A 12,785-nucleotide genomic window follows, 5' to 3' on the forward strand; every position below is an offset into this window, starting at 1 on the left:
TAATTTGGACATTTGGTTTTATATTTCAGTCTTTACCATCCTAATTTATTCTTAACACAATCTTATCAACTATTTTACCATGCATTGATTTTTAACGTAGACATTTTCAGTTTTAATCAACTTCTTCAACCGTGGGACCTGATCGTCCCCCACCGAATCCACCAGCCTGCTGGCCGCAACTGCTTGCGCCACCGGTCGCTCCCTGATGTAACCGGGTCATTATCGGACTGCAAACTCGGTTCAGCTCTTGCATTTTGTGATCGAATTCGTCCTTTTCAGCCATCGTGTTACCATCCAGCCATCGAAGTGTCTCGTCACACTTGTCGCGAATGGTTTGCTTGTCAGATTCGCTCAGTTTATCGCCTGCCGATTCCAGGGTTTGCTTCAACTGGAAGCAGTAACCCTCCAGTTGATTTCGCGCGGAAATTCGTTCGCACTGTTTCTCGTCATCTGCACGGTACTTTTCCGCTTCGGCCAACATCCTGTCGATTTCTGCCTGGCTAAGACGTCCCTTGTCGTTTCTGATGGTGATGTTCTTTTCCTTGCCTGTGCTCTTCTCCTTAGCCGATACGTTCAAAATACCGTTGGCGTCCAAATCGAATGTAACTTCAATCTGTGGAACACCTCGAGGTGCCGGTGGAATGCCAGATAAATCAAACTGTCCCAGGCGATTGTTGTCTTTAGTCATGGCACGTTCACCTTCAAACACCTGAATCGAAACTCCCGGTTGATTATCTGCATATGTGGAAAACGTTTGAGTTTGCTTGCAGGGAATTCGACTGTTGCGTTCGATTAGTTTAGTCATCACGCCTCCTGCCGTTTCAATGCCAAGCGACAACGGAGCTACATCAACCAGCAGAACATCCTGAATTTTCTCGTCCTTGTCTCCGTTAAGAATAGCAGCTTGAATGGCCGCGCCATAAGCTACTGCTTCATCTGGATTTATCGACAGATTCAACGTTTTGCCGCAGAAAAAGTTTTGAAGCAGAGACTGTACTTTTGGAATGCGTGTAGATCCACCCACCAGAACAATGTCATGGATTGAACTTTTGTCCATCTTGGCATCTGAAAGTGCTCTCTCTACCGGCTGCAATGTCGATCGGAATAAATCAGAACAGAGTTCCTCGAATCTAGCACGAGAGATCTTGGTATAGTAATCGATTCCGTCGACAAGGGCGTCAATTTCAATAGTCGCCTCTGTGCTCGATGACAACGTGCGTTTGGCTCGCTCGCATGCAGTCCGTAGCCGCCGTAGTGCCCGTGGATTTGACGAAACATCCTTTTTGTATTTGCGTTTGAATTCTTCCATAAAGTGTGATACCATTCGATTATCGAAGTCTTCTCCTCCTAGGTGGGTATCTCCGGCAGTGGATCGTACTTCGAACAGTGAACCTTCATCTATAGTCAAAATCGAAACGTCGAAGGTACCACCGCCAAGGTCGAAAATTAGCACATTTCGCTCTCCCTTTAGATTTTTATCCAGTCCGTATGCTAATGCGGCGGCAGTTGGTTCGTTAATGATTCGCATTACATTCAGACCGGCAATCGCGCCAGCATCTTTCGTAGCCTGCCGCTGTGAGTCGTTGAAATAAGCCGGAACTGTGATGACTGCGTTACGAACACTTTTTCCCAAATAGGCTTCGGCGGTTTCCTTCATCTTAGTCAGCACCATCGAGCTGATTTCTTCTGGAGCAAACCGTTTCCGCTCACCTTTGAATTCAACTTCGATTTTCGGTTTGCTGCAATCATTGATCACTCTGAATGGCCAATGCTTGATATCAGCTTGAATTTTCGGATCGTCAAACTTGCGACCAATCAATCGTTTAGCGTCGAATACCGTGTTCTGTGGATTCATTGCCACTTGATTCTTTGCAGCATCGCCAATCAGCCGTTCCGAGTCCAAAAAAGCCACGTAACTTGGTGTCGTTCTATTGCCCTGGTCGTTGGCAATGATTTCCACCTTGCCATGCTGGAACACTCCCACGCAAGAGTACGTGGTACCCAGGTCAATTCCAATCGCTGACATTTTCACTTTAATAAATGTATGAACAACTATTCACTTTTCACAAAACACTTGAATTCTTATTTCGCAGTTTGAAAATTGCTTTCTTATTCACGTTTGAAAACTTTTGCGCTTAAATTGCCTTTGCTTGCCTTTGATGCGTCTGTTTGATTCTCTTGCTTGAAGTATACTGATGATGCGAACGCACCTCAACTGCATATATATGCTGGGGCAATAATTCGAGAAAATTCGAGTACGTTCTGTGTACCTTCGAGCACTGTGTCTCGGCTAAATAAAGCAAAGTACATTAGACATCTAGCTATATATGTATTTACGTTTTTTATGAGAGGAGAGGAATAGCGTGCGTGAATGAAAATTGCGAGAAAGTCGATTCGAGAATATGCCAGTGCGTGTTCTTATGCTATCCAATTTTAGGTGAAATTAGGAAAAGGAATCTACTAGAAAACGCCAGAGTATAAAAGAAATTCGAGAAAGTACGTTGTTGTTTGTATGCAATGACCGTGGTAGATGTGGTAGATGTATCATGTATGCTCGCAAGTATGCTTTGGGACAAGTAAGGCCATTGCAAATAATTTTGAAAGTTTTTGTTACCCCCCTTGGAAATTGACTTGAAAAATCGGGGAGCAAAAAATAATTTGTAGGATATGACTTAATTTTTATTCATAAAATCAATTGTCTGTGGGTTATTCAGCCTGAAAAACACGAAAAATGAGTATACGAGTTGAGTTAATGCTTCTAGCACAAAACAGGAGAGGAAATTCGAATAACGGAATTTTCGAAAATCGGCCGAAAAATTTTTCCTTCATTTTTGTCTTTTTTTCGCAGATTTCTTGCATGGAAAATAATAGCGTATATATTAAGAGCAAGAATAGATTTGGTTTTCACGTTTAAACTTTAAGTAAAAATGCTTAAAATCAATATTTTTTTTGCTCAATTAAAAAAATCTTTGTTTTTTTGGCCCCCCCCCCCTTCAGTGGCTCAACACCGGAAGTACAAAAACTTTATAAAATATTTGTAATGGCCTAATGCATTGTTCATCACAAGTAATGCGTGTTGGTGTGAAGGAAAAGAATCACTAAATTATATTATTAAATATAGAGTAATTAAGTGTCATGTTATAAGGGAAAACGAGCACTTTGAATTATGTTGCGATTATTTTTCTTGCAAATATATTTTATACGTGTTCCGGTTTCTACAAGTGAAAGCCTGTAGAAATATGCAAAATGCACTCGTCTTTGGGATTTGGCAAGCAAATTTAGCAAGCAGAATCGCCTTGAACTTTTCGATTTTGATTGCCGCTAAAATTTAGTCCACGTCAGTCAACAGTATCGGTAATAATGTTATTTCTGCCGATAGTTCCATAAAATCTGGAGGCTCACTACCTGTATGATTTATGTACCTGAATAAATTTCACATAGTGAAAAAATAATCATTCAAAATTTGTATCAGCAATTTTTTAGCAGAACCAATTATAGTCATATCTAAATCCTGAAACACGTATAAAATATACAGTCAAGCAAAATAATCACAACATAATTTAGTGTATGTACTAGTTTTCTCACTCTATTTTGAATAATAAAATTTAGTGAAACATTTTCTTTACTTCAGTATACATTATAACCCATTATTATTTACGCAATATTCGATAATGTTCCATATATAATATGCACACGAAAATGCATTAACTTGTCCAAAAGCATACATGCTACATCCACTAATCATACCTGGAGGTATATAAAAAACAGTCATTGCATAAACACAACGTACTTTCTTGAATTTCTTTTATTCTCTGGCGTTTTCTAGTAGATTCCCTTCTTCTAATATCACCTAAAATTGCGGGCTACTGGCATATTCTCGACTCGACCCGACTTTCTCACAATTTTCATTCACGCACGCTATTCCTCTCTTCTCATAAAAAACGTAAATACACAGCACAATTACTCATCAAGCTGTTTGATGCTTTTGTAGCCGACAATCATCAGCCAATCAGCAGTGCTCGAAGGTACACAGAACGTACTCGAATTTTCTCGAATTATTGCCCCAGCATATATATGCAGTTGAGGTGCGTTCGCATCATCAGTATACTTCAAGCAAGAGAATCAAACAGACGCATCAAAGGCAAGCAAAGGCAATTTGAAAAGATATTGTAAGCGCGAAAGTGTTCAAACGTGAATAAGAAAGTAATTTTCAAACTGCGAAATAAGAATTCAAGTGTTTTGTGAAAAGTAAATAGTTGTTCATATATTTATTAAAGTGAAAATGTCAGCGATTGGAATTGACCTGGGTACCACGTACTCTTGCGTGGGAGTGTTCCAGCATGGCAAGGTGGAAATCATTGCCAACGACCAGGGCAATAGAACGACACCAAGTTACGTGGCTTTTTCGGATTCGGAACGGCTGATTGGCGATGCTGCAAAGAATCAAGTGGCAATGAATCCACAGAACACGGTATTCGACGCCAAACGATTGATTGGTCGCAAGTTTGACGATCCGAAAATTCAAGCTGATATCAAGCATTGGCCATTCAGAGTGATCAATGATTGCAGCAAACCGAAAATAGAAGTTGAATTCAAAGGTGAGCGAAAACGGTTTGCTCCAGAAGAAATCAGCTCGATGGTGCTGACTAAGATGAAGGAAACCGCCGAAGCCTATTTGGGAAAAAGTGTTCGTAACGCAGTCATCACAGTTCCGGCTTATTTCAACGACTCACAGCGGCAGGCTACGAAAGATGCTGGCGCGATTGCCGGTCTGAATGTAATGCGAATCATTAACGAACCAACTGCCGCCGCATTAGCATACGGACTGGATAAAAATCTAAAGGGAGAGCGAAATGTGCTAATTTTCGACCTTGGCGGTGGTACCTTCGACGTTTCGATTTTGACTATAGATGAAGGTTCACTGTTCGAAGTACGATCCACTGCCGGAGATACCCACCTAGGAGGAGAAGACTTCGATAATCGAATGGTATCACACTTTATAGAAGAATTCAAACGCAAATACAAAAAGGATGTTTCGTCAAATCCACGGGCACTACGGCGGCTACGGACTGCATGCGAGCGAGCCAAACGCACGTTGTCATCGAGCACAGAAGCGACTATTGAAATTGACGCCCTTGTCGACGGAATCGATTACTATACCAAGATTTCTCGTGCTCGATTCGAGGAACTCTGTTCTGATTTATTCCGATCAACATTGCAGCCGGTAGAGAGAGCACTTTCAGATGCCAAGATGGACAAAAGTTCAATCCACGACATTGTTCTGGTGGGTGGATCTACACGTATTCCGAAAGTACAGTCTCTGCTTCAAAACTTTTTCTGCGGCAAAACGTTGAATCTGTCGATAAATCCAGATGAAGCCGTAGCTTATGGCGCGGCCATTCAAGCTGCAATTCTTAGCGGAGACAAGGACGAGAAAATTCAGGATGTTCTGCTGGTTGATGTAGCTCCGTTGTCGCTTGGCATTGAAACGGCAGGAGGCGTGATGACTAAACTAATCGAACGCAACAGTCGAATTCCCTGCAAGCAAACTCAAACGTTTTCCACATATGCAGACAATCAACCGGGAGTTTCGATTCAGGTGTTTGAAGGTGAACGTGCCATGACTAAAGACAACAATCGCCTGGGACAGTTTGATTTATCTGGCATTCCACCGGCCCCTCGAGGTGTTCCACAGATTGAAGTTACATTCGATTTGGACGCTAACGGTATTTTGAACGTGTCGGCTAAGGAGAAGAGCACAGGCAAGGAAAAGAACATCACCATTAAAAACGACAAGGGACGTCTTAGCCAGGCAGAAATCGACAGGATGTTGACCGAAGCGGAAAAGTACCGTGCAGATGACGAGAAACAGCGCGAACGAATTTCCGCGCGAAACCAACTGGAGGGTTACTGCTTCCAGTTGAAGCAAACCCTGGAATCGGCAGGCGATAAACTGAGCGAATCCGAACGGCAAACCATTCGCGACAAATGTGACGAGACGCTTCGATGGCTGGATGGTAACACGATGGCTGAAAAGGACGAATTCGATCACAAAATGCAAGAGCTGAACCGAGTTTGCAGTCCGATAATGACCCGGTTACATCAGGGAACGACCGGTGGCGCAAGCAGTTGCGGCCAGCAGGCTGGTGGATTCGGTGGCGGACGATCAGGTCCCACGGTTGAAGAAGTTGATTAAACTATCATGTATTAAATTTGAACTTCCTAATGCATAACTGTCCATAACAATTCTGATGTAATAGATAAACAATTAAAAGTGTTCTTTAATTACATAAACTTGTATAATTTGTTTTAAGGATAGATCTCAATATGTTAAGAATTAGATTGAATATAGAGCTAATTTTCAAACGATAACTAAATCGATTGCATCAAAAGAATATCCATGTATGTCTTCGCAAATGGGTTTCGAATATGCGGTTCGTGTCTGTCTTTTACAGAAAAGAAATGAAAAATTTGCTCGTGCTCGTGCTTCACAAAATATTTTTCTCCTACTTCTCGTTCTCATCAATTAATTTCGATTACGTTATTGTCTACTGTGTTTCCTGACTCATAACGAATATACGTTATATACGGGAAAGGGTCTCGTAACTCACAAACTGGTGGTTTTTTGTTTAATTGATCAATTGATCATAGAATTCGATCAGAGCATACAAATATCAACTATATACCATAAGAAATTACATGTTCACTCCAAATATGATAAGTCATGTTCCACATGACAGCGCTGTCCCCAATTATAAGCAATCCCTGCCGCAGCTAACCAGTGCATTTTACTATAAGGGTAATTTTTGCACTGTCAATAGGCCATATCGGGATAATATAGAATTCAGCATGAAGGAAGAGCGATTAGGGGCCTGACAATAAACCCATGCTAAAGTCACTTCGGCTAAACGCACCGGCCTCAGCCAAAGCCTGGCAGGACAGGACACACAACAAAAAAATCGTATCGCATGTAACTTACACAATACCACTTAATACCAAAAGTAGACTAGTCCAGCAAAGTAACACTCGACGTCAGGCTGGTTATTTCCTCACTCATTATGCAAAAAGTGCAACTTTTTTTGTTCAACACAATGACCAGAACTGCTTTCAGAAATGAGAAATAAATCCACACAATGAGAAACAGACTAAAAACAATGAGAAAAACTGACGCGCAGAAAAACTTCTTAATGCGCTCTTTAAATGAGCAACTTTCGGGTTTGCTCCCGATCCTCTCGGTAGCTACAGCAGTAAACGTGAAAACAAAACAACCGGTGCGCATACAGCAACTATAGACTCAGAGGCGTCAAGACCAGGGCCCGGCATCGTCGAAACAAATAAATGAAACTGACTTTCTCTTACCTTCGCTTTATACATGAAGTGACATGCTTCACTTGTTGAACAGAACGTTTCAAGCAAGCTTCAGTTGAAGTTGGTGGCTGTTTCAATTGACGACGGCAGAAAGTCAGGCACGATTTGTCGACATTTACAAGGTTAACTTTAATATGCGTTGCATTTTAGGAAATGTTACTCAAATTCAATTCATTTGCATTCATAGTTGCTGGCCTTCTTCTGAATATTTGATAGAAAAGTACAAATGAAAAGTTGAAACCGATGGTCATGACGAAGTGAAACCCGTTTCGCTGACGCTGACTGAAGCCAGTTTGAAACTGAAGCGGTGCTGCTTCTGTTTAAACCGAGGCTTCACTACCAGGGGCTTGCGATGGGTGCCATGTTTTTGTTGCCAACATCTCAGCACATCTCGACAAGGTTCCGATAAAAAATCCCCCCTACTTTTCCCCCGATTTAGTAGGTTCGCGTCGGCTGAATCGCCCGATTTTGGACCCGACGAATCGGCCGATTGTTGCAACGACGCTTATGGGAGTTTAACAGGGCGATCTACCGATTCGTCGGTATGTTTAATCGATCGACAAAAACCGACTAAATTGGCTGTTTAGTCGGGTGACGAAATAAAGGTGTCTGATGGAACCAAACGAAATAGGTTGATTAATCGGGAGATAAAATTTGTCAATATACCGACGAAATAGGTGGATTAATTGGTGTATGTAGTTAACTTGCCTACCAAAGCCGATCAAATCGGTGGAGGAATCAGATGACGAAATACGTAAATCATACGAAATAGGTGGATTAATCGATGGAGAAAATTTTGTAACCTACGGAACCATACGAAATAGGTCGATTATTTGGAACATAAAATTTATCAATACAGACAAAATAGGTGGATCAATTTGAGCATTATATTGAAGTCTATAAAACCAAACCTAATTCTAATAAAAATGCTCCTAATAATGCCCTGAAAGTGGCCCTCTTCAACAACTCCTCCTGCCTCAGGAACAGAGATGCCCACTGTGCGGTATCGCTCGACCAGTTTAAAAGCGACTTTCGACTTTTGAGAATTGGCGACCAGCGGCCCAAGACCGAGTTGAACGAAGAAGACTGCTTGAAATAGCACGAGCGACGTCGGCGCGGTGACAACCTGTAACGATCAGAAGGTAATTAATTGGAATCAAAAAAAGCTGTTCATTGAAGAAATTTCTCTCTTCTGCGGAACATACACGAACACTTATATTGACTCCTATAGTTTAATTTCACTAACCTGCTCATCCTTCATGAAGCCAATCGATCAATTTCCTCCGCAGAACCAATCCGTTCCCATCGTGACAAAGGAGATGAACTTGTCGCAGGACCTTTTCGATTCCATGCCTCATTGACGGCGACGCAGATCCGGACGGAGTTCCTTTAAGGAAGATATAAACCGAGTCAAGAGCAGCTTGTTACTGGACCTAACCTCTATCTCCGTTGTGTGGCTCCACAATCCGATAGGAAAAAATAGTCGCACGATAATTTTCAGTGCGAAATTCCAACTAAAATAGCGATAATAAGTTACAAATTCAATGCAGCTGTCTTTTTATGTAAAGGATACTTACCTAGCTTTTCAAATAAAGAACAAGTGAAATAGAAGTAAACTGGCCTTGTTCAAAAATCAATCAGACTTAGCTGTCAAAACATCATTCTGTACAGAGTAAACCGATCATCATCTGATTTAATCGTTACCCGACGGTAACAGATTAAATATACCAATGCGTCGGGTGACGGAGACAACCATCCAACGCGATCCGACGAAGTCGCCCAATAGAAAATTTTGACAGATGCTGTTTTACGCATCTATCGACGAAATAGGATGCCGAAGAAATCAACCTATTAATCAACCGATGTAATTGAAGGTGACGTTGTCGGGCCCTGGTCAAGACAATCAAAAGTCGTTAAATTTTGAATCTTAGCAGAGAATTACCTTTGTTTATAATGGGACTTTCCTGTTGGTGCGCGTCAAGAATCAAATGGGTAAATAACATTTTTCGCACTGTTGCCGTTGTGACCAAGGGCATGGTGTGTTGCTATCTCTTTCTCATGTAGGAGTGAAGAGAGCAACTTTCAAATGGTCCTCGTTAAAGGGGAATTCCCAGCAAATTTTTTGGTTGCTGTCAAAATTAACATTTTGGTACCTATGCGTGGGACATCGAAAATGTATGAATTTGACAGCCACTTCACCCCGTAGGTTGTGACATGCCTAACCATATGATGCGGTTGCGTTCACGAGCAGCCAAACTCAACTGAATATTACTAAATGTAAGAATCATGATTCAACTGCATTAATGGATTAAATTTTTCTGATGGCAATGACCGCTACTGACAATCGTCGTTTTTTCGCAACACCCTACCCATGTTAAAACTACCCGTAGTTGTCATACGTCAGCGCATCGCATTAACGTATTCAAAGTGTATTAACATTCTCCTCAATGAGTAGCACAATGTGCGGTTGCTCATACAACTGCGTTCAGCAAGAAAGAGAAAAGTTAAAATGAAACGGAGCAGAATAAATCGCGTTGAAGACTGAGCACAGTTTGAATTTTTCTCTTCTCTTTATTTATTCTGAGGAGGAACCATCCCTGCTCGACGTGGCTCGGAGCTGCCACAAATACAGATATTTGTGCATGTATAAATTTGGGATCCATCAATTATTTTAGTTACTATGATTTCTGGCACGACTAATGTTCCTGAATTTTAAAATACTCCATAAACTATTTATGTTATTTAAAAGATTAGACCGAGAAAATAAAATACTCGGGAGAAAACGGCAGGGTCCCAAATTTATGCATGCACAAATATCTGTATTTATGGTAGCTCTGACGTGACTTACAGAATAGGTCCCACCCAAGGAACAAAACAGCAGCGCTTAAGAGAGCAGGGGTGGAATAAGAGTTGTATAGTAGCATCCGGTGTTGAACAAGCAAATTGTTTAAATGTCATATCCAATATTTTTTCTAGCTTCTATTCAACATCTACACATTGTTTATTGTAAGTGTGAAATAAGAATCGAAACGTTGTGTAAACTATGCATAGTCAAACGTGTGCCTATATGAGAACGCTTTACGAACACTATATGACAGGTTGATAAACCCTCCTTGCTGTCAGGAGCCACTTTACTGGCGATCGAATCTGCGAAGAGTGGCATATCTATGTTCTTGAGTCAAGGTATAAGCGTCCTTATAAGAACTTGACTCTTCTTTATAGAGAGACTTCGCAGCCGGTTATTAGAGTACAGGACAATTATGGGCTAGACCTTACTGGCTCTATACCAGCACCGCACAGCCGTGCTTTGCACATGCGATGACTGGCTTGTTAGACCCTAGACCAGCATCGTACCCCGAAGCTAACCGAAAGGTTATATACAATACATAGCTTTATTCAATAACGTAGGGTAAGGTGGGGCAACACAACAAACATTTTCATTGAATAGTAGCCTTTTCAACTGTTGAATAGCTAATTACCGGGCAACAAGCGCTGTTTTATAAAAAAACCAGAGGGGTTGTGCACAAGACACGACCGCATAGGTGACGTAGGACTACGTAATTCTATAGAGATAGTAGGGTGTAATCATGTATGTAATTTAATTTAATTTTATTTCACCATCTTCGACTACGTCGTACAGATTGTTTACTTAATAACTAATTTAAGCCTAGGATTCTATTACTAAACACATTTCTAGACAGAGTAAAATCGAACACATTACAAACATCGTTGAAAGAACGCAAGCAGACATTAAAACAATTATTCACACCATAATTTGTTCTGTGGAATTGCCGACGAAGCCGACGAGGAGGTACTTTCCACGGTATCTGGTACAGGAGTTCCGGGCAATCCACATTGCCTGTTATTAGGTCGAATATAAATAGACGCTGCTGTTTGACGCGCCGGACTGCGAGTGTATTCAGGCTAATCAGTTGGCAACGGTCTATGTAACTGGGAAGATTGACTGGATCATTCCACGGTAGCTGACGCAAGGCGAATCGCAAAAATTTTTTCTGAATTCGCTCAATCGCAGGGATCTGTGTTACGTGTGCAGGAGCCTAAACCGGGGAAGCATACTCCAAAATGCTGCGTACGGGAGAGCAATATAGCGTCTTGAGGCAATAAACGTCAGTGAATCCAGACGCATGGCGTCGCATAAAACCAAGCACGGTGTATGCTTTAGCAGTGACTCTACTTATATGCTCGTCGAACCTCAATTTAGAGTCAATAGTAACGCCTAGGTCGAGAATAGAGTTAACACGTTCCAGACAATCCGGTCCCATGCTGTATTGATGAAGAAAAACGGTGTTTCGGCGACTGTATGATATTACTTTACACTTATTGCTGTTAACACGTATGCCGTTGTCACTGCACCAGACTAGCAGACGATTAATATCCTCCTGTAATGAGACACAATCGGCAGGGGCACCAATCACCCGAAAGATTTTTAGTTCGTCGGCAAACGATAATTTCGATGATGACAGCAGCTCGACCAGGTCATTAATATAAATTATAAAGATGAGTGGCCCAAGCACACTGCCTAATAATACGATTCTTCATGTATACATGCGTTGTCCGTAACGTTTATCAAAGTAGGAACATTGTATACGTTCAATCCTCAACAGATTTAGGAGTAATTTCTATGAATTGATTGAATCTATTTTATTAAAACGAATCAGTCACACTAAACCAAACAGTAAATCAATTTTCGTCATCTGTCTCTGTGTTGAATTGTGCTTTTTCTCTGGTAATCGGTACACGGTACGCGCTAGTTTTCAAAAAGCTGAAAATTTTACGCCTAACTTTTTTGCGGCTTACAAAAGAAGAACACTTATTTACAAGCTGCAGACGTTTTGGAAGTGGTAGAAAATGTCGTCCGTGACCAGAAAACTTATTCCCGCCATTTGCTGGTCGTCCGCAACGGCGAAAAATTCAACTTTTCCCTCGTTGCCTGTGTTATTATGGTATTAACTAGACAAGAAAATATAATAAACTCTTCATTTGTTGCGTGGTCCTTAAAAGAACCGATTGTTTGATTATCATGTGAAATATTTCGTGTTGGTAAAAACGGATACTTTTGTTGCCAAAATCGAGGCACGCCAAAATCGAACCATGCCGAATTCGAAATCCCACTATATATATAAAGCAAAGCCTTGAGCTTAAACGACAAGTCTTAAAGAGTGGACCCTTCTTTATCGACAGCTTTCACAGTTCCTACTGGGCTAGTGCAACAATCCTACTGACTATCAAACAGCACCGCCTTAGTTACGAACATACGACGACTGGCTTGTTAGACCAGCATCGTACCTCGAAGCTAACTGGGCAGTTGCATACATATCTATACCTATAAAAATGGATTTCTGTCTGTCTGTCTGTCCGTATGTTCCTTATAGAATCGAAAACTACTGAACCGGTCG

General features: G+C 41.3%; 2 protein-coding genes across 2 annotated transcripts; one reads left to right on the forward strand and one right to left on the reverse strand.

Annotated features, from left to right (window-relative positions):
• Nucleotides 1-105: 105 nt before the first annotated feature.
• LOC128732671 (heat shock protein 70 A1-like) lies at nucleotides 106-2,032 on the reverse strand. Its single transcript, XM_053825961.1, has one exon. The coding sequence runs from the start codon at nucleotides 2,024-2,026 to the stop codon at nucleotides 113-115; it is 1,914 nt and encodes a 637-aa protein (XP_053681936.1). The 5' UTR covers nucleotides 2,027-2,032; the 3' UTR covers nucleotides 106-112.
• Nucleotides 2,033-4,220: 2,188 nt separating this feature from the next.
• On the forward strand, nucleotides 4,221-6,196 carry LOC128732668 (heat shock protein 70 A1). Its single transcript, XM_053825958.1, has one exon. It carries the CDS (start codon nucleotides 4,283-4,285, stop codon nucleotides 6,194-6,196), a length of 1,914 nt encoding a protein of 637 aa, XP_053681933.1. The 5' UTR covers nucleotides 4,221-4,282.
• The last annotated feature ends 6,589 nt before the right edge of the window (nucleotides 6,197-12,785 follow it).

This window comes from Sabethes cyaneus, chromosome 1, assembly GCF_943734655.1.
Source record: "Sabethes cyaneus chromosome 1, idSabCyanKW18_F2, whole genome shotgun sequence".
Classification (NCBI taxonomy): Eukaryota; Metazoa; Arthropoda; class Insecta; order Diptera; family Culicidae; genus Sabethes; species Sabethes cyaneus.

What these genes read in the sequence shown, in the direction of transcription:
- LOC128732671 (XM_053825961.1), bottom strand. Translation starts at nt 2,026, where the DNA reads ATGTCAGCGATTGGAATTGACCTGGGTACCACGTACTCTTGCGTGGGA.
- LOC128732668 (XM_053825958.1), top strand. Translation starts at nt 4,283, where the DNA reads ATGTCAGCGATTGGAATTGACCTGGGTACCACGTACTCTTGCGTGGGA.